General features: G+C 37.3%; 1 protein-coding gene across 1 annotated transcript in view; it reads right to left on the bottom strand.

Moving 5' to 3' along the window:
- Positions 1–5,550: 5,550 nt before the first annotated feature.
- The window catches only part of CPEB4 (cytoplasmic polyadenylation element binding protein 4), a 40,220-nt gene continuing 21,717 nt past the window's right edge, over positions 5,551–24,053 (bottom strand). Inside the window, exons 3-8 of the mRNA XM_075102452.1 lie at positions 14,566–14,739; positions 12,266–12,355; positions 11,516–11,634; positions 10,483–10,597; positions 10,093–10,274; positions 5,551–6,785 (exon numbers count right to left, since the gene is read on the bottom strand). Coding sequence (XP_074958553.1) covers positions 6,558–6,785; positions 10,093–10,274; positions 10,483–10,597; positions 11,516–11,634; positions 12,266–12,355; positions 14,566–14,739 — 908 coding nt within the window. The 3' untranslated portion in view covers positions 5,551–6,557. The remainder of the gene's footprint in view (positions 6,786–10,092; positions 10,275–10,482; positions 10,598–11,515; positions 11,635–12,265; positions 12,356–14,565; positions 14,740–24,053) is intronic.

Raw genomic sequence — 24,053 nt, 5'->3', positions numbered from 1 at the left:
TTCATTTAGTGAAAAGGATCATCCAAGAGAAAGCTGGTGGCTGACTGTGCTCGATGAACAGTTTGTGCTGAAAGAAAAGAGTTGAGATTCATGTACTGTGGAAATTCTGAAATTCCACCCAGCAGGCACACCTCCATCTTCTGGAGTCTGCCTGTAGCATTTATTTATACTTTCAGGACAAAGTGAAACCCAAAAGGGATTTGTTATATCATCTTTCCTAGAAAGTTACTTCTCAGCAATTCAGAATCAGCCAAGGTCATCACTACCAAGAGTCATTATTTTCAGTTTTGAACACTCCAGACTTTATTGAGTTGAATTTTTTAGCCTCTGCCTATGTATTAAAATTTTATTTATTAAACATTTGACAAAGTATTTTGCAGTCTTCATGTAAGAAATTTTAGAATGAGCATACACATCCCCAACTGTAAATCAGATGCTATATTCCTGATAAACACCTCTAAGTTTATAGCATTTGTGAATTGAAATCAGTCAGGGACTGCCTTGTTCGTGAAGGACATGGCTGATTCCACCATCAAAAGACTTAAAATCCCCATAGTCCAGCACCAAATTTTAAGTCTATCATACTTGTTAAAAAACATTATCAGATAAACCACTGATAAGCACATGCTTTCTAAAAGACCATTTGCACTTGAGAACAATGTCAAGAACTTGTTATCACATTGGGAGAGGCTGAACTATGACTATTTCCTAACAAGACCAACACAGAGCACAGAGAGAAAACGCTTCAGTTACCAGCCAAATCACACGCTAAACACTGGTCAATACTGTCTGGTACTGCTTGGCTGGCACAAAACGCAGCACTGAGGAATTCATTATTCGCTGGGCTGACAACCCATCTTTTAAATAGCCATTTTAAGGGACTGGAAGTATCTGCACTAGGTCACCAGCGAAACCTTGTTACAAACTAGTTTCTAAAGGCATTAGCTTCTAAGTTTGTATCATCTGAAGCCAGTGGGAATTGGAGTGATTAGCATCTGGTAGAACTAATCCCATTATAGGTCAGTTCTGTAAGATCTGCATTTCCTGAAGCACCCACAGAAAAGAACGATACTCAACACCTATTTAACATTTACACCACCATTCCTTAGATGATGGCACAAGAGATTAGTGGCTCAGATGCCAACAGCAAAGTGCTGGTCAGTGCAGTGGGCACAGTCTGATTCCTACTGCAGTACTGTATTCTGGGCAGCAGTTTTTCCCCACAAGGTTCATGGACATATTCCAACTCACAGTTCCACTTAGTAGAGCTACTTCCAGACCAATCAGAATTATACTTCAATGAAGCTTAGCTGGTTGTATCAAAGTAAAAAAAAACAACAAAGGTTGGGGAATTCCTACCTACAGAGGATGCAAGACTCTCGAATCCTTCATGTATGGTTCCTGTTGAACACTCCTTGAAGGGCAGATACATAAAGTTGTAACACTTCACAAGACTTTTTAGACATTTCAAGTTTAGATGTTTTAAATTAAGTGTTTAAATTAAATTAAACTCGCAAGCTCTTTAAAACACCGGACTTTCTCCTCCTGTTAGTATCAGATCACAACCATAAGACCATTAAAAAGAATCCTTGCCTGTCCGTGCCTTGCTTGGCTCTACTCTGGCCATAATCTGGTTATCTTTTTGTCCCCGTTGCACAGTGGTTTCTGACTTATGTGATGCATTACATGTTCAATGAGAAGAATACCACTGAGGCGTGCGACACCTGCCCACTTCGCTTGGTTTCGCAGCTGTGTATTGGTTTGCACCTTTGTCCCTATGAATTAGCAGCAGAGAGCACTAAGTAGCAACAAGTCATCCAACTACAGTTCTTCGGCTAGGCTGATATGCTTAAGGCTGTGCAAAAAATAGAACCACCAGTGCTGAAGCTGCTGAAAGGCTTTTCCAAAGCTACACACGATCTCTAACGAATACTCAACGAGCACCAAATTCACAAAATTAAGTAGTTAGCATTCAACATTCCCTAAAGACAACATCTGGACTCAAGCAGTAAAAAGGGTTCTTCTTACAGCCTGATTCAACAGAGAGCAATTCTCCAGTCCTCTAGATATCGCCCTTTCCGTTTCTGCAACACTGCACATTGATTTTGCACCAGGGTCCTCGGCATCTCTCAAGTGGTTATACCCTCCCTCACACCCCCCGCTACAAAACCATGCTCCAAGTTTTGACTGGAACAGAACTGCAGAACTTTGCCTAAAGCACTTGACGCATCATATAGCCAGATGTGTGCTGTGCACTTCATCAAAATCGCTTCCCCAAGCCCCATGAGCCTCAGCCACAGAGGAACATGTTTCTACAGGAAGCTTAAAATAAAAAAGTTAAGAAGCAACATTGAGTTAAAAGTTTTATTCATTCAACATCTCACATTACAAATATTTAAAAATTATATGCATACTGGTATAAATAGTCATTTGCAAACTATTTAATAACATTAATTTTCACTAGCACTTCAACAAATGAACTCTTTAAAAAAGTAACTTGTGTTATATAACTTAGAGTAGAACATACAAAAATATGAACTTAAACGTGAAAATGACTTTAATAAAAAATGAATTACCCTTATTTAAAATGCTATAATAAATACTACAACCTCCCCATACACAGTAAAAACTATATGGAAATTCAGCCAAGTAGTACAATTAACTGACATACTTAAATAACTTTTCCTTCTGATAATATGAGCAATACATTGGGGGAAAAACATATTAGGGATTAGTAAAAACTAGACACCCACTTGCTAAAAGTTTCACTTCCAAAAAATATAACAAAAAATCTGATGAAAATTATAAAAACTAATTATACTTTAAAATTTAAAAATATAAAAAATAAAACAGTTGAATACAATATTGTCCCAATTCTTACAATGCTATCACAGTAGCTTTAAAATAAGATAATAAAATAAAGCAAATGACCAAAACCTTTTATTCCATTTTTTAAAAATAATCTCAAATTTACATTAGTAGAAAGATTGATTTCTGATTCTTTTCTTTAGAAACACCAGCAAGAAAGAGGATTTACTAGAACAGTAGAAAATGACATTTTTAAATGTCTGCAATTAAAAACAAAGAATTACACTGCAAAGATCTTCCAGAAGTCTGAAATAGGTATTGCACATAACTTGAAGTTAACTTGCCACAATTCATCACATTCAAGTTTTAAATCACCTTTTAACAGAAGGTTTTAACTCTTCAAAAACAAAAGGGGTGAATTATCAAGTCTTTCCAACAGCATCCTTAGAAAACTCTAAATTCATTCACTGCAAGTTTTAAATTTGCATTCTGCAGAGGTCTGTGTATGGAGAAGTATATACTATACCAAAAAGCACGGGGCAGTGGGGTTCCTTTACATATAAAATAATCAGAAACACTTTATTTTACATTGCAAAAATAACCATGTAATTACTCTGTAACTACATTGTAAATACATGGCCAGTGCCATGCTAGTGTGATAAAACTACATGCTCATTTACCCCTTTGCAAATTGAAGTGATACCCTAAGACTGGTAACCTAATTACATGTTAATTAAGTTTGGAGCTACATGGTAACCCCAACTACAAATCCCATGTAATCAGAAGGACATGTAATCACTATTTAAGTACAGAGTAATGTATATAATTGTTTATGCCCTGTAAATCGAAGTGTAACCAAATAATCTGTAAACACGCTTGTCACACAATCACAAGTGAATATTAGTAGAATAACAATTCCTTACATTAGTCATGCATACTAACATTACATGCCTGCCACTTAGCAGGCTCTCTTTTATTCTTTAAATATAATTTAAAAGAGCAGACACATTTCTGCATCAAACACCTAACATCAATTTTTTAGTAATATTAAAAATGGCTAAACATTCACCAAAAACGTCTGCATTTGTGTATAATTTTTAAAAACTTAGTAAGAAGCGGTAGACAATTTTGATGTTTCTTTACTTTTAAATTTCTACACTATATTTATGCATTTAAATTTCATGGGTCTAAAGACAGTGTCATTTGTCACTTTCATGCTTTTCTTCTTTAATTCTCAACTTTACATATACTATTTCTTAAATTATATGTACACCAAATACCTGGTGCTGGGCTAAGATGTTTAAGCAACATGCTTTCTTTTCTCTGCAGATTCTAAAATAGCATTGCCAGTGCACAACATCCATAATTCAAAATGTATGCAGAGCACTGAAATGTATAAAAAGCAGAATATAAGAAAATAAAATTTATTAAAATTATTTATATTAAAAAATGAAGTATATGAAGATCTCTCAGTAATAAAAGTACAAAAAGCTACTCTTTGCAATATGAAAAATTGAGGTATTGCATAAAGAGATATCCCGTCAGTGAAAAGTGTGCCTAAAAATGCTCACTGTTGGAAAAACAAGATATACAAAAGTAGTGCATAACAAATATACATTATGTGCATGACAAAATAAGTTAGCTACAAAAACACTGTACCGAAATTCAGCAGGTCATGTACAAAGGGAAAATTATTATTCAAAGCTAGTTCTCAAACAGTGTTATTTCTTGTAATGGTAACCCATCTCACCTGTTTACTGGGTAGGATCGGCACAATAGCACACCCCAAGCCACCTACAAGCATTAAAAAAATTAAAGGAACATTCCAACTATAATTATGTACTTCAGAGAAAAAAAAGTCCCTGACAATCTACACAAGAGCACTCTGCATTTGCATTACTGTTGTCAATATTTTCAGGGATTTCATTAAAAGCAGCTCCCTTTCTATACTTGACTAGTAGACAGCAAATGTCTCCATTTTGACCTTTGGAACTTAGTAAGGTATAGTTCATTAAAGCCTGTATTGAAAATAAAAACTGCTTCTCATAAAGATAATCTGCGCTGGGGGAACAGGATGGGGGGGGGCGACAAAGGCTTTTAACAGAGCAGATGTTTCCCAAGCAGTGCTGAGGCAAGTCTTTGGTTTGAGAGAATCTAGGATGGTACCACGCCACTTGGGCAGTTCAGAAGATTGCCACTACGTTTGTTTGTTTGCACACTGCTAAATAATCATTAGAGAAGTTGGCCAGGGCATTAGTTTAAAAGTAATAAAAATAATTTTCAGAACTACTCCTTCATTCAACTATTTCAAACTAAACCCCTGCACCCACTCTTCATCGTTTAATTACCATGTACTGTGTTAATGCTTCTCAAGGTAGAACTTATTTATAATAAAGCAGGCATTAACTTAGCAATGTTGGCACTTCAAATACCTGTGTTTCTTTATTTCCCCATATTAAGTTCTGAAGAGGTGGAAACTTAGTTAGGATTCTTTCTACAGGAAGAGTAAGAAAGGCATATGCACACTTGCACCATTTCATGCACAAATTCAGAAAACAGTGCAAAACAAGACTTGGAAACTGCTTAGGTTCATGCCTTCTGTTACAACTAAGTTAGAGGGTATTTAAAACTAACATTACATCCAAGATGGGAAACGAATAAGCAGCCAATTTTAGTTTGTGTGACACAATGGAATATCAAAACTTCAGTAAAAATCAGCGATATCCTTGAGGTATCTTTAGGTTTTCTACTTTTTCACGTCAAAATGGAGAGCAAAGGCTGGCCCCTGATGAATGTTAGTATATTAGGATATAGAGTTATATATAGCCATCAAAAATAAAATCTATATATTTATCCTTCAGGAGAGGAAATGCCAGTTAACTAGTTGTCATTAATCTAGCTTTGGTAGGATTTCTAGGGCTGTAACCAGACAATTGAGCTCTCTTAAAAGAAAAAAAAAGTGCACTCCCCCCTCAGTAGTAACTTTACTCAACTTTTACATTCAGGAGTTCTTAAAATGTAATCATTTTGATGAAAATATAGTAAGCTCTGCCTATCTCATTAGTAATTTGGATGTGGGTGGTGTCAGAGGCACGGTCAGATACATACCGAGCTAAAATTTCAGCCTCAAAACCCTTAACAGATTTTTTTAAAAAAGATCCTTATTATAATGCTGCTTCAACCTTGCTCATGCATTTTTGTTGCTTTAAACATGCTCTTTCCTGTTGGTAGGTAAATGCTAACTTCATCTGTTGCTGGAAAAATCTGAAGTCGAAACAAAAAGAGAGGCAAAAACAGGCTTCCCTGGGGGAAAAGTGTCAGAACAGACTGATAGTGTTACTGTTACACGGTTATTTTAATAAAAGTATTCTTATGTTCTTTATTAACAATAATTTAATTAAAAACCCAAAATACTCTATTGTTTCAATTCTCTTAATATTTTTCTCTCCTCTTAGAAAATGTTGCACGAAATTAAGTATCCTCTCAGTAGGAAAGACAAGAGAATGCATCTCACTTTGCAACATGTTATCAATACGAAAAGGAGTTCCCAATACAGTTTTCAATGACAAGAATCTACAAAATACCCATATTATAGGTCATTCTTTCATTATACTATTGTTAAATTACAGACTACTACAAAAAGACATGCTATCTTGAATAAGAGAAAGGGTAGGGTGGGGTAGGGACAATCAGGATAACAGAAGAGTGCACTTAATTTGAGGCCTGCATATGAGCACTGCAGTGATCATTTAGTTCCAGCGGAATGAAATATGTCTTGGGCGATCTCCTCCCTCCTTCACCAGGGGCTTGTGGAATTCCCTGCCAGCGCGTGAATGTATAGCAGCCCAGCAATATTCACAGTAATACTGCAGACAGGTAACATTAGCACAGAAAAATGGAGCAAATTTTCCACCGCAACGGGCCCCCTGACATTCATCACAAAGCTGATCATCCAAGACATATGGCTTAACTTCCACCTGTATTCAGAAAGTGAGAAGAAAGTTTACAGTTCTTAATAACAATGTAAATAATGACAATTCCACACTATTTACTACCTGTGTTCTAGCAGGATAGCGATTGCCGTTCTGTAGTGGGGAACATCACACTCCAGAATTTTCCCCCTCATTACACATGATCATCGTCATTAAACACCCAAAATTACAGGCACTTAACTTGAAAACAATCCTGCTCCCACTGTCCTCCTTGAGCCTTAAAAAACCTCAGAAATCAATGCTGACCATCAGTGTCACACATGCTGTCACTGATTCACAGAAAGGATGAATCAATCTATTGTTACAGAACTCATACACAGGCTCACATCAAAACCCTGGAGAATACTGGGGATTTATTTTCAAGTATGGTGATACACAATTAAGCTCCCCTCCTTTCAGGTAGGAATGCAAACTGTTTACACAACATTGTAACTGCAGATTAAATATGCACATGGTCTGCAAATTTCAGCGTCTGAATTTCCAACTTAAAAAAATTTCATGTATCAACTTAACGAACAGCACATTTCTGTTTTCTTTTTCTGAGCCTTAGTCCTCTCAGCAAAAGCAAACCTACCTAATCTTGTTGGGATCAAATGAGACGCTTAGAATGGGACTGATGGCCACCTACGCTGTTGACATTAAGGGCCAGATGATGAGCAGTAATTCAGTACAGCAAACAAGAAAGGAGAAGAGAAATTTCTTCAAGTTCTTAACTGATAATGACTCACAGGAACTTACCAGCTGGTGCTCCAAGGATACATCTACACTGCAACATCTGCAGACTGCTAGCTTTTAATCTAGACATTTGCATACCAAAACCAAGCCTGCTGTAGTGTGGGCTACAAAACTCTGCTCGCAGCACTCCGGAGTGTTTTCTCTGTGACAGCACAGCAAAGCTTACTGCTCGCAGTAACCAAGCTGGCTAGAGCACAGCTCGTTTAGACATGCCTATGTGTTTAAATCACAACTGCAGTACTGCCATCCCCTAAAGGCTCAGTTTCACCTCAAAACCAGTAATCACCTCCACTCCCATTCCTTCGCTCCACAGAACTGTGAAAGGTCCATGTGACACCAGAAGAGCAACACAGAACTTCATGTTAAAAAAGTACAGGTACAAGTTCCTGTTCTAGAAGTGTTTGTGAGCCTTCTCTGAAGCTCATTTAATTAGGTGTTTTCACATACATTTCCAAATATCCAGACTGTGACTGGTGTCTCTACTGTTAACCTGTTATCTCTGCATATGGCTTAGAGATGCTCCTTTCTGTATCCCTCAAACCTCAGAGGTATGCCAGCTCATTCCAATAAGGACGTTCAAAAGTTCCTGTGTTTTTAAACTTAGCCAATTTATCACAGTCCAGAAAGGGCACTACAGTAGTTTGATGCCATTTGTGCTTATAGTACATATAAACTACTTGAAAACAGTACACCAGCCTTTTTTTTGGCCTCAATTTTCCTCCTCTTCCACTGCTAGCATTCCATTTCTCAAACACCCCTCCATGCCAACTCAGAAGAATGAAATTATAAAAGAGCAGAGGCAGACAAGTATTCCTAACACCACATTCTCCCTTCACCAGCTAAGAAGAGAACCTACAAATATGTTATGCACACCATCTTAACATGGCAATTCTGCGTCTCTATTTTGTCTACTCAGGCATATTCAGAGGCCAAACTACGGCACAGGTAATTTATACCTCTGCTTGCTTTAGCCTGTTACTGCGGTCTGGGTTTTGTGCAAGTCTGCAACACACAGATAACAGTTAGACTCCTCAGCACATTTATTCAATGTGTGCTGAAGTGCATGTGCCAAATATGGCCTGCAATTGTTACTTGCACTAAGTGTATCGAGGTTGCCCAACTACAGAGAAATAGCTTAAACTACAGCAACTTCATCAGGCACACTTATGGTGGCAGCACTCATCAGAAGGTCTGAAGTGGTGGGTGCTGCAGGCCACTGAGCATTTTATTGGCATTATCTCTTTGAAGGGCACACCCTTTAGCAGCACCTCCTTGCCTAGTTTTACAGGAGATCCCTCTTCTTTGTAATTTCATTTTTATTTTTACAGAAAAAACTTCATTGGAAAAAATTATTAATAAAAGTAGTATTGCCGCTATTGCACTTTTGTATCTCTCATGCACCAACCCCTCTTATAATGAATCCTCTGAGAACTTAACTACACACAAAATGAGGAAATAAGGAGGAGTGGGAGAAAAGAAGGAAGGGGAAATAGGTTGCAAAATTTTTGCTAGAGTTCACAAGTACGTACTTGAATTTGTAGTCCCACCAGCTTCAATGGACCTATTCACCCAAATGTCTGCTTATGCAAGCAGAAGTTGCACAAGGGTGGCCCAAATTATTTGTTCAAAGCTGTACAGAACTTATTTCAGAGCCAAGACTAGAACAAAGACATTCCAATTCACAGGGCCAGTCAAATTGTTGTTACAATTCTTTTACCCAAGCTTTACAGCCAAAGCAGAAGTGAAATGATAATCAGCTAATCAGCCAAGTTTGAGGGTTGTCCTCTGTAGTAATTATAAAATTAAGATCAATAATCACAGTTGTGTAAGAAAAATCCAGAGACAAAGCATGAAGTAGACAGAATGGCAGATGTGAGGATCTGACTTTCTCAAAACTGGGGCCCAAAGATCACTGTAATTGGCAAATTCACATTTTATGCAGATGAGAGGGCAGAGGCAAGCAAACTGCAGGTCCATTTGGCATATTCCTTTGAAGTATAATAATAAAGGAATGAAATAAGTAGACACAGCCTTTACGTAAGCTGTGGAGGATGACCGTGCGGCTGTAATGCACACTAACGAGTTTACAGTGAATTACTATGATGCCCTTTAGGAACACCCAGCACACAATGTGTAACACAAAGGCCAGATTCTGCCCACTGCCTCAAAAGATGCAGACAGGAGTTAAGACTTCTCCATGCTTGGCAGATATCTTACTCCCTGACATTATACAAACACTACAAGGGCAAGTACTTGCAGTGGGAGTATATGACGAGTGCAATATTCTTATAAAAGGGCAAGGCAGCTGACATGCTTCCCATTATGCTAAGCGATTTGAGAAAGTCTGCTTCACAGTTGCCTCCCACGTTCCAGAAGCAACAGCTCTGTACCACTCCTTCATTTTTGATCCGTGTTGTATCTAAGTGGCACAATCTAGCCCTAAATACGCAATTAATCTGATATAACATTTACAGTCTTCACAATGACACACATTTACATGGAAAAGCATTTCTAGAGAAAGCACTGAACAAAAATAGAATATGCTTGAAGACCTTACCCGTTTATCTATCTCTCCATGCTGCAGCTGAACAAAGCGAGCACTGATAGCAGCTATGTAACTCTGTTGATTAGAAAACGCAACCCGCCCAGCTCCTTTTGGGTACTTCAGCTCGGGGTCTGTGTCAATTCCAGCATAGCACACCCCTCCATACAGCCGATCCATTATCATTGCAAGTTCCACTAAACCAGAAAGGAAAACAAAACAGTGGTGTAGACTTGGTAATTCTTCTAAAAGCATCAAAGGAAACAGTAATTTTTATTCACATCCCCCACTATAAGTGTCAAGAACACTTAATACTTCCCTTGCTGAGATAACTTGTTTCCCCCGTTGCTCCCCAAATCAGACTGCTTATTCAACATGCCCAGTGCTGCGGAACACGCAGTGTACCTGCTCGTAAAGGCCGAGGAACACCACCAACAAAAATGGTTTTTCGTGGGTCAAGAGGTTGTGAACCATCCATAACAAAATCACTATCACTAAGGTTCCAAGGCCGGATCTGAACCTATGGACAAAAAGCCTGTTTTTTTTAACCATTCACAATTCAAAATATCTCAGTAATATAAGTTAAAACAGTGTCCTACAAAGAAGAAACCTCTTAAACGGTTGTACTTTCTAAACTAATTTTCTACTCATTCAGCAATCATTTCTCAAAATGGAATGGTAATAGGCTCTGTTAAGACAGACCACTTGATCATACTAAATTTCACCACTTCCTTGTTACTCAAACTTCAGGGAAAAAACTCACCCTCTACGTACACATTTCCTTAATCATGACTGAACTCTGCTGTATGAGCCACACTGGTGCATACATATCTGTGCTATTTGTGTTGTTCTAGCCAAGTGTAAGCACTAGACTAGCGTTATCTCAGTGCAACAGGCCCCAGTGCACAAAGTTGCATGTTTACTTACCATGCAAAACTAGCTGCTTTGTATTTGCCTACAGCTGGCCAAATTTGAAGTATGGGAATATAGCAGAAGTCTCTCTAACTATGAACAGACATGCGTCAGCCCCCAAACCATTTGTACTAATAATTTACCATTCAATGCCACCACGTTATGTTTTTTTGGATTTAATTTGTCTCTGTCAAACATGTTACATGCAACACTCAGACAATATGAATTCTACATTTTATTCAATAATAAGCACGAAATACCTGCCTGGAAATATATTTATTACATCAGCAATGGTGAAATTTAGTAAACCTTTCTCTCACAAAAATATCAATTGTAACTAGACTAAAAAACTTCATAATATCTAGTTTAAAAATAAGTTGATTTTCTCTTTGAGAACTTAATTTGACCTCAAAGAAATTTAAACATTAGCACTCTGAAGACAGAAGAAAAGGGAAAAAAGGCATCTGAACAGAACAACTGCTGGGTATCATACAGGAATTGTGCAGGCCCTGACAACTCTACCTACCGGTTTGTCTTTGATAGTGGGGCTGGAAACACAAAGATAGAGCTTTCCATCTTCTTCAATACATGCATCAATCAGTGCCTGTACAGAGCTTTCATCTTGGAACAGCAAAAACGCATATCCTACAAAAGGGAAAACAAACACCTAACTTATTTTGTCTATTTGCCTATAGGATAATAATTTAACCCAGAATTATGCTTGGCACCAAGTCATCATGCTACCATACAGTATGGCACAAACTTCGAGATGCTGTCACACATTTCCAACCCAGCCCCTGCAAGTCCTCTGCAGAGACATGAAGGAAAGCAGGGAGCTTGCTGTTCAGCACACTCTCTCCCCATTTCCTTTGAAAACGATAAGCCAGCAGTATGACCTGAACAAAAGTCACAGCTGTAGAGGCAAACCTGCCAGGATGATTGTTAACATAAGGTACTTCCTTCCCAGCTTTTCTGGAGGGCTTTCAGTCCCTTTAAAGAGGGCTAGTCTCGACAATTATTATAAAAATGAAGAACAACAGGGGCAGAAAAAAAGAAAATGGAATAAACTAAAAACAGGAAGTTAAGGAAGAATTCTTTTAGTGCAGGATAACTGCAAAGTCACATCCTAAATTCCACCAGTTTTTAACAGTCCCAAGGACTCAACTTTTTGCCCCCTAAACATCGGGTCATTGTCACAAAAATCTTGTCTAAAATGGAGTCTTATCAAGAAAAATTATTTGAAAATGCTCAAATGTTATTGGTATCAGATATTTACCTTTAGGAGGAAAATAAGATTTGCTCTCTGCCTTGTGTGGCCAGTCTACAATCAAAGGTCCAAAGCGACGAAAACTAGCAGTGATCTCATCTGTAAAGATAGAAGGGAAAAGGCACGAGTTGCAATTAAAATAAACTGAATGGAAGACACTTGACGAACACTGATTTCAGATAGCTTCACCCTATAAATAAACATTCTGTGACTCTAAAGATTCAGCAGCTCACAGCAATGCTTACTAGCTGACAGTGAACCTTTATGACAAGTCAGAACACACATTAGGAAACAAGACAGGTCAAAGATCAAGCTTTCCTTTCTACTGATGATTGTAAATAAAAGCTTGTAACCCACTAATTCGCAGAAACGGAGTCACTGCATCTATACAGCTGTAATAACCCAGCTTCAACTATTCTCTCATAAAGAGTTTAGAGACAATTATCTGACTTGCCAGTAAGCAATCAGCTCTGCCAATACGCCCTATAATTGCAGAAAGACTGGAAAAAATTGAAGGTACTATCACAAGACCCAGACATGCCTGTTCATATCACATGCCAGTGCCACGTGTGCGAACACTATCTGAGCTTGACCTCAAACTGACAGAGTAAACTTGCAGGACACAGTTATGTAATTTTATAGGAGAGATCGCAAGAACATATTACTATATCAAGAAGCAATTCTTGCATCCATTTCAATTCTGCCTTTGACCTCAAATTACTGGTGTAAATTTGCACATCCTACTCCCATAGAAGTCTTCTAGCTGCAATTCTGTTCTCCTTGAAAACAAGTGATTATTCCCTTTTCCTCTCCACAAACACACTTGAACCATCGCTAGTTGAAGTTCTCTGGACAAGAATTTTTTGTTAAAAAATTGAAACTAAAACGACAAACTTCACATTACTGGAATGTCATCTAAACTGGCACACTGCTCATCTGTGTTCTGTTTATGGTAATACATTCTGTACTTGCACACTATTGGGGGTGCCTAATATACAATTTAGAGGATTTTCTCCTTCCTCAAAATCAGTTAGGGGTCTGAAAAGGTGTTACTAACTATGTCTTTTTCAGTTTGTTTACAGTCTTTGATGACATTGCTAATGAAATAGCAACTGACAAACCACTGTACTGACAGCTGCTGTGTGTACTTCAGATCATCAGGAAGGTATACAGCAATGGTACTGTATCAAGGTTACATGCTGATGAAGATATAAACCAAGGAGAACAATACTCCCTACATACCTGTTCTTAAAACAAAACTCCGTTCAGAACAGCACTTAACACAAATTTAATGTTAAAGCACATATATAAAATGCTTTCTAGAAACAGGATCAGAAAAAACTCAAAAATTCAGCCGTGACGTAGATTTTAAATCATATACTCCTTATTCTAATTCATACTTGTGCATTTAACAGGAAGAGCGCTGACAGAAGCAACTCTGAAGAATTGAAGCTACCTTCCTAGCACAGGTTTAGGAAAGGTCCTATTCTTCAATAGCTAGGGACCACAGAGACCAAACTATTCATGGGCTCATCTGCTTTTAAAACAACAAAGGTGACAAAGTTAAAAAACAAAACCCCAACATCAACAAAGAAAGAGAGACTATAAGACCATTTTTCCTCCTGTAAGACCATATTATATTTGACTGCTTCATGACACTTCTGCTGTTTTTTTTTTCCTTTAAATAACAACTGCAGTGTTCTGCCACTTTGGTCTGTATGACGGACCCACCACAGATTCCTGGTTCCTCCCTGTATCCAGCCGCCTCTGTACAGATTCATTCCTGAGCCCTCACGATGCACACATTAGAAGCTACCACAGGACATAATAATTGCTGAAAACAGCCTCTGAGAACTACACATATGCATCCAAATAAAGAGCTATGACTTAGTATGCTATACAGACTTTATAAAACTACTAGCAATACTTTTCCTACTACTAGCTTCTGGTGCCTATAAAATGATTGCAATGTATTTATGTGTTTCAACAGGTGATATTTACTTGTTTATTTTTGCACCACTATCCTTTTTTTAATATTTTTTTTTATACTGTAAAAGACAGTTAAATGCATGGTAACATACAATTTTGTTCTTTGATGGCAGAACAACACTATAGCCTTAAGTAGTTAGAATTCTGTCATGTTTGCCATGGACTGGAAGGGGTAACATGCAAAGATCCCTTTATATATCAAAGCTTTCCCGTGGAGTTTGGAAATCAATCCTTTGTTAGCAAACACAAAAAAGGTTTCACACCACAGTTCTGTTGTTAAGCCAGAAGGAACTACTCAGGATAAGATTTTCTGGGCATACCTTCATCAATATCTGGTGGAAGTCCGCCAACAAAGACTTTACGGGAATATCGTTCCACTCTTTCTCCATTCTGATGGGAGAAGCAGTGAGGTGATCCTAAACCACTGTGAAGAGTCTGATCTCCACGTCCATCATCCAGGAACCCGTCTTCCATTGGAAACAGTGAAGACTGACCTGAAGAGGGGGGTAGAAAAAAAAAAGAAAAAAAAACCATACTACCAGAACAAAGCACACGCTGTTTAAACCATTTTCAAAAAAAATACGCTAGTTGCTGCATTAGCTGTAGAACTGTTTGCAATCTTCCCTTTTAATGAGCAGTTATGTTCTCAATTTCATATGATCCCTATAGTTTTCAATATCATTCAATAACTCAAATCCATAATTTCAGAGAAAAGACTGCTACCTTCTTCATAACTGCACTATAACTAATGAAAATTTGAAACAAAACAGTATTTCTAAGGGATGCTGAAGTTGACCATTTTCCATAATATTTCATGTTTCCAATTAGATTTCTTTTAAAAAAAAGGTGTAAAACCACAATGGAATGTAAGCCAAATTTTTTTCTGTGACTTTCTTAATAGCATACATCACTAAAACCTAAGCTGTATATGTGATTTTCCAGTGAACAGCTTCTTACAGTGAGTAGATACAATTTCACACTGCATATGGGAAAACAAGAATTCTACCAGCTAAATATATTACACATTTAAATTACCTGATATCAAAATACATCATAAACCACCCACTTGTAAATAACAAAAATATCCTGATAAAAACAGGAAGACCCACTGTAATTTACTGCAAATGAAGACTGAAAACTAGGCAATACTGTGTCATTCCTAGAAGCAAGTTTACTTAGATGTTACAACAGAGTTTCGTTAATGGACTCACTCTAAGAGAAAATGTTGTAAGCATGCTTCCCCTCACAGCTCAATATTCTTCTATTACAATCCTTTATCGTAGATTTCCTCAATAATATTTATTACTTTTAAGTAAGATTCTTGATTTATAAATGCAACTGTACAATACCATAAATAGAGCACACAAGCTGATCTCTTCCATGAATTCACCCTTTAGTTTCAGTATTCAATATCTAGACAACAAACTGAATAGACTTCTACTCATTTAAGGAGCATTTTAGGAATAAATAAATATATATAGGGAAAGTAAGCAAACAAATGAGGTGTGCTACAAGTTTTAGGATATATTTCCTTTTGCCTATGATGCAGTATACTATGTCTGCTTTTTAAGGATTCATTACAATCTACCACAGTAATGTATGGTAAGGTTCATTTATTCTGCTCTTGCTTCCTTCCTTTGAAATAAATTTATTTTTAAAAAGAAAACATCTTGTAAACAGAAAACTGGACCAGTTCCAATATCCAGATATTTTCCATGCAAAAAATAAAACATCTAGCAAGAAAAAAAAAATACTGTAAAATCCACAGTCCATAGAATTTACACAAATAAAAAATGGAAGGCTCAGTCAGCTTGCTTTATTTGAAATTGCAAGAATCTCTGTACACCTTTAATTAAAATGAAAATCAACTATAATCAGGCCTATTTCTGTAGCTAGGCAAACCTGGTTCCTACTACAATAAAAATATTGTAATGTAGTCTTAAACGTTATTTTGTTTTCCCGTAATGAACTGATGCACATCATCTGTTTCATCCCTTAAGACCCCAGTCCTGCAGGTATTGTTGGAAGGGAGCAATTCTCCATACCTAAAAACTTTTTCAGGTTCATCAGCATTACCACTGCTGTTAGACAATTCAACATGCATGCTTGCAGGATCTGGTTCTTTAACCTAGCAGGCCAGGACATATATTCACTATAGTTTATGCTGCATCAAGAAAACCATCTAGCACCCAAAAGAACCAAAATAAACTTTTCCAGCATTGGCATTCATAACATACACACAAACAGAGCAACACAGCCCTCCAGTGTAACAAATCATATAGATGACGTCCACTCTAAGGACTGTGATCATTTCAGCCTCAATCGTACTACTGTGGAGTACTACCTAATTCAGTTAAAATGTTTATTTATGGCATGCAGACTATGTAAAATTCACGTGAAACTGATGCTTCATAATCTTAAATTTTGGAGTTTGCCCTCTAGTAACAACTTAATGTTATTTCTTCCATGAGACATTGTCAACATTAGAAAATTAAATAGGAATATTGTTACCTCGCCTTCTCCCATATGTCCTTGCTGCATGTTAAATGAGAAAGAAAACAGCCTTTCAAACATTGTTATAAGGACCAAAAGACCTTGTTTTACCGCCTTTATACTAGCTCAGTGATTCTCAAGCCTTTTCATACTCCAGGTCATTTAAAATGGTGTTCACAAGCTGACCTTCCCCACCGCCCAAAATACCATGCCTTCCTTGCACATTCTCTGTTAATTATTGGTAAAACATTTTGACACGAGGCTGACAAAGTATATATGTATACTCAGAGAGACTTTCTGAAAACAATTTTAGTTCTTAATTTGCACATTTATTTTCAAATCTATTCCTTAACCCTCTGCTGGGTGAATACCTATAAGTAAACGAATCTTTTCTCATGCCCCAGGTCTCCTCACACATTCTGCAACACACCATCCTCTCTACCTTGCCAAGCTGAAGCATGCTCTAACACTGATCTTCATCTGAACAGTAAAAGCCCTAACGCTAGGAAAGTAGAGGAATATTGTGTTAATTTCTGTCTTCAAATTAGGTTGCTATAAAAGCTTTGCACAACCCACAAAATCCTTGGGTTAAATTATTACTGGCAAATAAACAGCTGAAAAACTTAAAGTCAAGGAGGAAACGTCTGGACCACTAAAATTGCCTTTCAGATATCCTGCAGTCTGTGTACAACACAGATTCTCTCATACTAACTCTCATATACTTCTCTGTAATTATTCGACAGCTACCCACCGCTTCCTACTTTTCGTTTTCAAAAACAAACAAAAAAATCAATGCTACTGCTAAAAAATACATTTTTTCTGTCCTGGCTTCCAGGACCCCTTGTCAGAATACAGCCAAACTTTCTAATCAAAACTTGCACATTCTTTCTCTTTTACTCTCGTTAAAATCTGTGTCTGAAAGCAGGCCAACTGTTTTCAAAACTTGATTTCTCCTGGCACGTACTATGAGAAGCTCTGAGCACATCATGCATTTTATTTTGCTTCCTCATTCAAAATTGAGGCTGACAATTAGTTTAAGCATTTAAATATTTGTAAACCACAACAGAACAGGAGTCGTTTCCTCTTTCAAAATAAAAATCATATCAATCCAATTTACTTCATGATTATTTAACATCTGTAAGATCTTCTCTGATCTTTTGCTGATGGAGATACTCACAATGAACACCAAGAATACAAAATAATGAAGCCCTAGTCTTCAGACTGCAGCATACTCTCGAGCGTTCACACAGGTACTGGCTTTACAGGAGGATCTTAAAGGCTGAGGAGGGCTTTTACAAGTATAATTTTTCCACAGTAATTTTGAATTTAGAAATCCAAGATGCTCATATAGTCTTCAAAGTAGAAAGTTTTAAGGAACTTGCCTTTCATGGAAAGCAATCAGTAATCTTACTGCATTTCTGACAAAGCCCAGAAGCTTTGCACAGTTTGGAAAACATCAAGCACTTTCAAAAACAGCTCTGCCTATAAAGCCATAAAAACCTTGCTTGTGGTTTCTAAATTACTAACAAAACCACACAAACTCCTTCACTTGGTACACCCATTCTTGGCAACAAAGCGTGCAGCAGAGCTACAATTCCCACTGCGGATCTGTGACCACAATTTAGGTCAGCAGACTCCTCACCGCTTTGCCACCTGTGTCACTCAAAACAATAGGATTTTTCTCCTGTCAAGGACGGAAAACAACAAAAAAAGCTCAGCTAGGAAGTATTTCCAGTGCCAAATACTACTGAAGAGGTTTTGAGAACCAAATACTAAGATTTGGGTTTTCTTCTTCATTTGTTTCTTATTTTCTGCATTTGCTTCATCTAACCCACAAAATACCATCATTTGACATTTCAAAACATTTCTCAGGAGCCACAGTTTTATAAACTACCCCAGTGCAGCACAGATACAAACTTTCTCTGCTCATTGAATTCAGAGCTCATCACATGTCATTAATTTCACACAATGTAATACACAACACAAACTAAAGAATGCTCTTTTGGCAGGCCAGGAAGACAGCTATTTACCAGTTCTGTCTCTGGCTTTCATAATTTCATATTAAGAGAACTCTTTTCTATGGGACTACCCTAGCTAAGCTGCACCATAAACAAAGCCTTAAGGTAACTGTTACCACTGGAGAAAGAGATTTAATTCTGAAGGTCAGGATGCTTGCCTATCTCCTGCTGAGAAATGAGACAACTGGTCTCATTTCTCATGCTGAGACAACATCTCCAGACGATGTTGGTCTGGATTCCTCAAATATATTTTTCCTTTCCCCATTTCTTCAACATTTCAGATAATTGCATAAAGGGCATCACAGCGTCAGGACCTAGACAGATTTACTAATCTTATAAGATACTTGAGGAAGAATTATGTTACAAAACCTAAAAAATACAAAGCGTTTACGCAACCCGTTAAACTGCTTATTAATAACCTATGCAGAAATATTTTTCCAATAAAATCAGTCTGAAATTTAAAATGCTATTAGCAGCTGCTTCAATTATTTTGTCACCTCAGCCCTCCCTGCAACACTCCTTTCTATGTAAGAAATAAAGCCATACAGAAAGCCAATGATCTTTTGCAAAAATCTGCTGCTTTTACCGTCTTTCATTTTAAGGAACTTAATGAATATGCAACCCACTCAATTTTTTGTCTTTTCTTCATTTGAGACACTTAATGGGCTCCTGGCCATCTCCCTCTTTTTTTTTTCTAAATCACATCTTTTGTGTTCAATATATCTCCAATTAAATATGTTGGGCTTTCTTCTCTCTATAGGAAGCACCAAAAAGACTGTCAAGCATGTTGCATATAATCACACGTGCGATTCTGCGTAAAACACACAGTTCCCAATGACAAAGTTATTCTGCTAAGGAAGTATGAAAAATGTATGCAGAGGTCCTAACTCAGTTAAGACCCCAAACCTCCTACGAGGTTGTCCTGCAAAAAGTGTGCCCAGGCTGAGCACCTGGCACTCTTTAATGGGTTTTGCTGCCTTCCAAACTGCAGGATGGCAGCAATTTCAGGTGTATTTTGTGCCATTAACCATGGAAGATTTACATAAAAAGGTCAGCTCAAGAGTCGACTGTTTAAAGCAAAGGTACCAGCAAGCAAGAGGGTCCGTATCTCCTGTGAACGACATCCCAACACTCTAAGGACATGTTACAGTTAGGAGAATTATACAAGCATCCACAGTTGACATTAACATAAATGTCAAAGCCCTGGAATGGACAGAACAACTGAACACTCCAAGTTAAATTAGCGTTGTAACCTTCATTCTCACTACCTTGCTATAGTTGTTTTAAGGTATGTAAAGTCTAGGTTGATGTAATACCTGCCCAGTTCTGTACCTAATTTATATCTTTAGTCCAAGAGCTCCTCAAGGCAGGAATTCTGTTCTTTACCTTGGCACAGAGGCCAATATAGTAACACACTGCAATCTTCTACATTAGTAACTGATATGCTCTTATTTCTTTCCTCTCAAAGATCAAATCAGACTAGCCTCATTAGTGAGTTCCAAGGAATTTCAGGTTTCTATGCACATTAATCACTGAAGTTACTGAGAAATATTATTGAAATTTAAAAGAGACAAATATTCATGTTGATGTTTTTGCATAACCTGATTGTGAGAACAAGTAAGACCCAATCACACCCTTCCACCAGGCCTCAGCTCTACCACTGAGACAGCTTCCCACAATCCCGCTCCAGCAAAGCTAGGAAACTTACATCAGCTTGCATATACTTTTTCATATTCTACACCAATCATACAGGCTCTAGGAAAAAATATTCAAGCTGAACAGGATTTTGCTGAAGTGATCCCAATTTCCTAAGCTTTCATGAATGAAGTAATGATTTTAACTGCTGATTTTTACGGACAAAAAGTGACAAACAAGAACCTGCAGTACAAATGAGGGAACCACTACGGGGGAATGGGCTACAACTCTTGCAGATGAAAGCAGTAAAGAGTAGAAGGGAAAACAAAGCCTCTATACCATCATTGGCTATCTGTTAAGTATTATATAAATGGAGAAAAGTGTAAGAGTCCAGATTCTTTAAAAAAGGGGATAATAAGGTTGTCTCTAAGACTTTCTTGAAACCTTTCCATAATATTTAAAAAACGTAAACATAGATGGTCTTAGGTGGCCAGTTTCTTACGTTGGAAAGCAAATATGATCTACACACAAACAGAGAATTTCAAACTTCCACTGAAACTATTTACTCTGCTAGTCATTTTCTTCCCCTCAACAGAGACAGGGAGATAATTTGGTGTCGATCGGTCCTCTGTTTCACTTTCGACTTAACTTTTAGAGAAAGAGAAGTATCAAAGTTTCACAGGATTATTTCTAAATGTGAGCTAGAGATTCTTGAATCTATTACAGGAAATATTTATGCTTTCTTGAGTTTTATTTTTTAAATTATGGAAAAATAATTCAAGTACAATCTGGTTTTGCCATTCCAACAGCAAAGCCTTATTTCTAAATTATACTAAACTGTATTTTGTAATTGTAGCAAGATTGGCAATGCCGTACACAAGGCCATTAATACACAAACTGTAGTATTTTATTACCCTTTTTCCTCTACTACTCCCTGAGGGCAGGTAGGGTCGATTATAAGTCAAGAGTTAGATTTTATCATCACTTCATGTTTCACAATGCGTTTCATACGTAATACATAGGCCACATGTTTCTACCACAGGTACAATTCACAAGAAGTTCTGTAAGATCATCTGAAGCCCAATTTCACTAAGGAAGAATCTAATTGTATCTTTAACCAAACTAAAAGCAGAAAAATGAAAATTATAAAGAACATCTATATTTAACCTACCTTTAGTTAAATTATCTCTGCATATGAAGGAGCAGTTCAGAGACCAAGGCACGTATTTTCAAAGAGGCATATATACTTTCTCAAATTAGAACATAAAATCATAACTACCTATATGTATCTAGATACAAAGGTATTTCTTCCTATTTAAAAGCGCCTTACAACTTACGTCTTGGGTGACATTTTCAATAGGAAAGCAGATAGTGTCATGAAGTGTTGCATGGCAGGCAAAAATACTGCTTTTTATGCATTCCTTGGTTTTAATTCTAAAATATTAAGGACAAAAGGATTAGGCCACAGTTCCATGACTGTTAACATAAGACATGTGCATGTGTGCAAAAATTTTGCCCAGTGCAAGCACATAATCTCATCTCTGTCCAATTATCTCGAGCACATGATATGTTGTCTGTGGAATCAACAGCCAATGCATGGTACAGAGTGGCACAGACATGTGATACCTGATCCAGGATAAGTTCTGTCAACAGAGAATAAACTGATCAAAACTTTAAGAAATCTACACTGACAGTGAACTTATTCCATGTCAGAACTTTGCATCCTACAGCCACAGCCATCTTTATATTGTCAAATGAGATCCCTGTTTTAAAAATCATTGCCAAAAACAAGCTACTAAAAAAGGATATGAGAGATTCCCTATTATGTGGATTTCAAACACTACTGAACTTCAAAGACTGAAAAACGATCAATTAGTATTTTCTTAATCTAAGACCATCTTACAAAAAATAAACAACTCTCTCTGTAAATATATATATCTCAAGAATGCATATTTGTCATGCTTTAGCAATGTCAAAGTCAGCGTGAAACCAGAAAAGTAGACTACATTTGGCCACACAATAAAATCATGGATTAACACCTTTGGAAGTACTGATTCTGCAAAATTAAGTGGCAGAGATACCGGCATTTTTTCCTATTTTTTTTAAAGAAACACAATATAAAAAAAAAAGCTTGTGATAAGAAATATAGCTCTAGTTTATGTCCAAAACATCCAAACAAATGCTGAAAAACAGGAGTACTATTGTAGATGCAAGTATTAGGCTTTATTTCAAGTAAAGCCAGATGCCTGAAGACAAGTATTTACCCAGTCCTTCTGTCAAGAACATTAATGAAATTAAGTTTCTGGTATTCCATAGCATTCAAGTACATGTATGACTAGAATCTTTCCTTTTGAATTCTACGCCACTGCCACAAAACACAGCCGGCATAAAAAAAAAAGCAAGCCCATTTCTTTCCTTCTAACACCTTGAAGATAATCTATCTATAAAAAGCCTTTTAGCGTCGGCTCTTCCAATGGTAACACTGTTTTACCTGTGATTATTTTGAATTAATTGGGTTCACATGGTAAAAAGGTAGAACTTGACTGTACGGCACAAAGCAGATTATCAGCATAATGATGTCTAATAGCTTGATTGTTGACAACTTTATACATCAAATAACCAGGGGGAGCAGAAGGGGAGAGAAGCTGAGGAACAGTGAAAGTGAAAGCTACTGTTTCCAAGGCTTGTTCAATGAGCTCCAGGTTTTTAGGGCTTTAATCTGCCTAAAGCAAAACCATCTAACTGAAGAGATTGTGCAGTTGTATTCAGAAAATAATAATCTTGGGGGGGGAAATAAAAAAAACCCTAACGGCTCTCATTCCCATGCACCGCACAAACCCAGCTGTAGCGGTACCCAGTGACACTACCACTGCGTGACCCATGGCAGAAAGGTACACGTGCTTCCAACTCAGTCAGTCCAGCCCAGCATTGGTTAAATCCACCTTTGTGAGAAGTTCAAGCTAACTCCCAGATTGGGAAACCAGGACAAAAAAGCCCTAGACGTGCTTCCAGCACACTATTCAAGCATAAGTCTGAAGGGGAAATAGAAACCAAAAAAGGTTAACTATGAAAACACTGCAGTTAGTTTTGCGTCAGAGCTTCAAAAACCACCACCGTCATTATTCCTTTGCTGCTGATGCTCTCAGGTACTCTGCCAGACTAACACAGTACCATGCGGACTGAACCTCAAGAGATGACCTTTCATACATTTCAACAATCACTTATGTACTCATGAAAGGTGACAAACCAAATTCAGTCTCACTCCTCTCTAAAATACAGAAGCTTCATAGCTAACTTTGAAGTTTTCTTTGCTATTAGAAGAATACAGAGAAATCTTCTCCTAAACAAACCTGCTTTAAATCTTGAACATAGCTACAGCTTTGTCTACACGGTATCAATATTTTTCCATAATTCTAATTACATTACACTGGGTTACTGCAAATCAATGTAAGTGGAACCCTTAAATATCATGTATTTGAATAGAACTCTTCCCTCTCCTCCAGGAACCTCCACAAGGTCAGAGATAAGAAACCAAAAGCAGAAAAGCAAATCCTGGAGGACAACCCTCTGCTGAAGACTGGATATTAGTTGGAATTTCACATGTATTTCAGAAAAGAAGACACCCTACTGCTGGTGGCACTGAGCTTTATTTTATATTAATG

This window comes from Phalacrocorax aristotelis, chromosome 8, assembly GCF_949628215.1.
Source record: "Phalacrocorax aristotelis chromosome 8, bGulAri2.1, whole genome shotgun sequence".
NCBI classification, from domain to species: Eukaryota; Metazoa; Chordata; class Aves; order Suliformes; family Phalacrocoracidae; genus Phalacrocorax; species Phalacrocorax aristotelis.
This window is presented reverse-complemented; position numbering and strand designations above follow the sequence as displayed.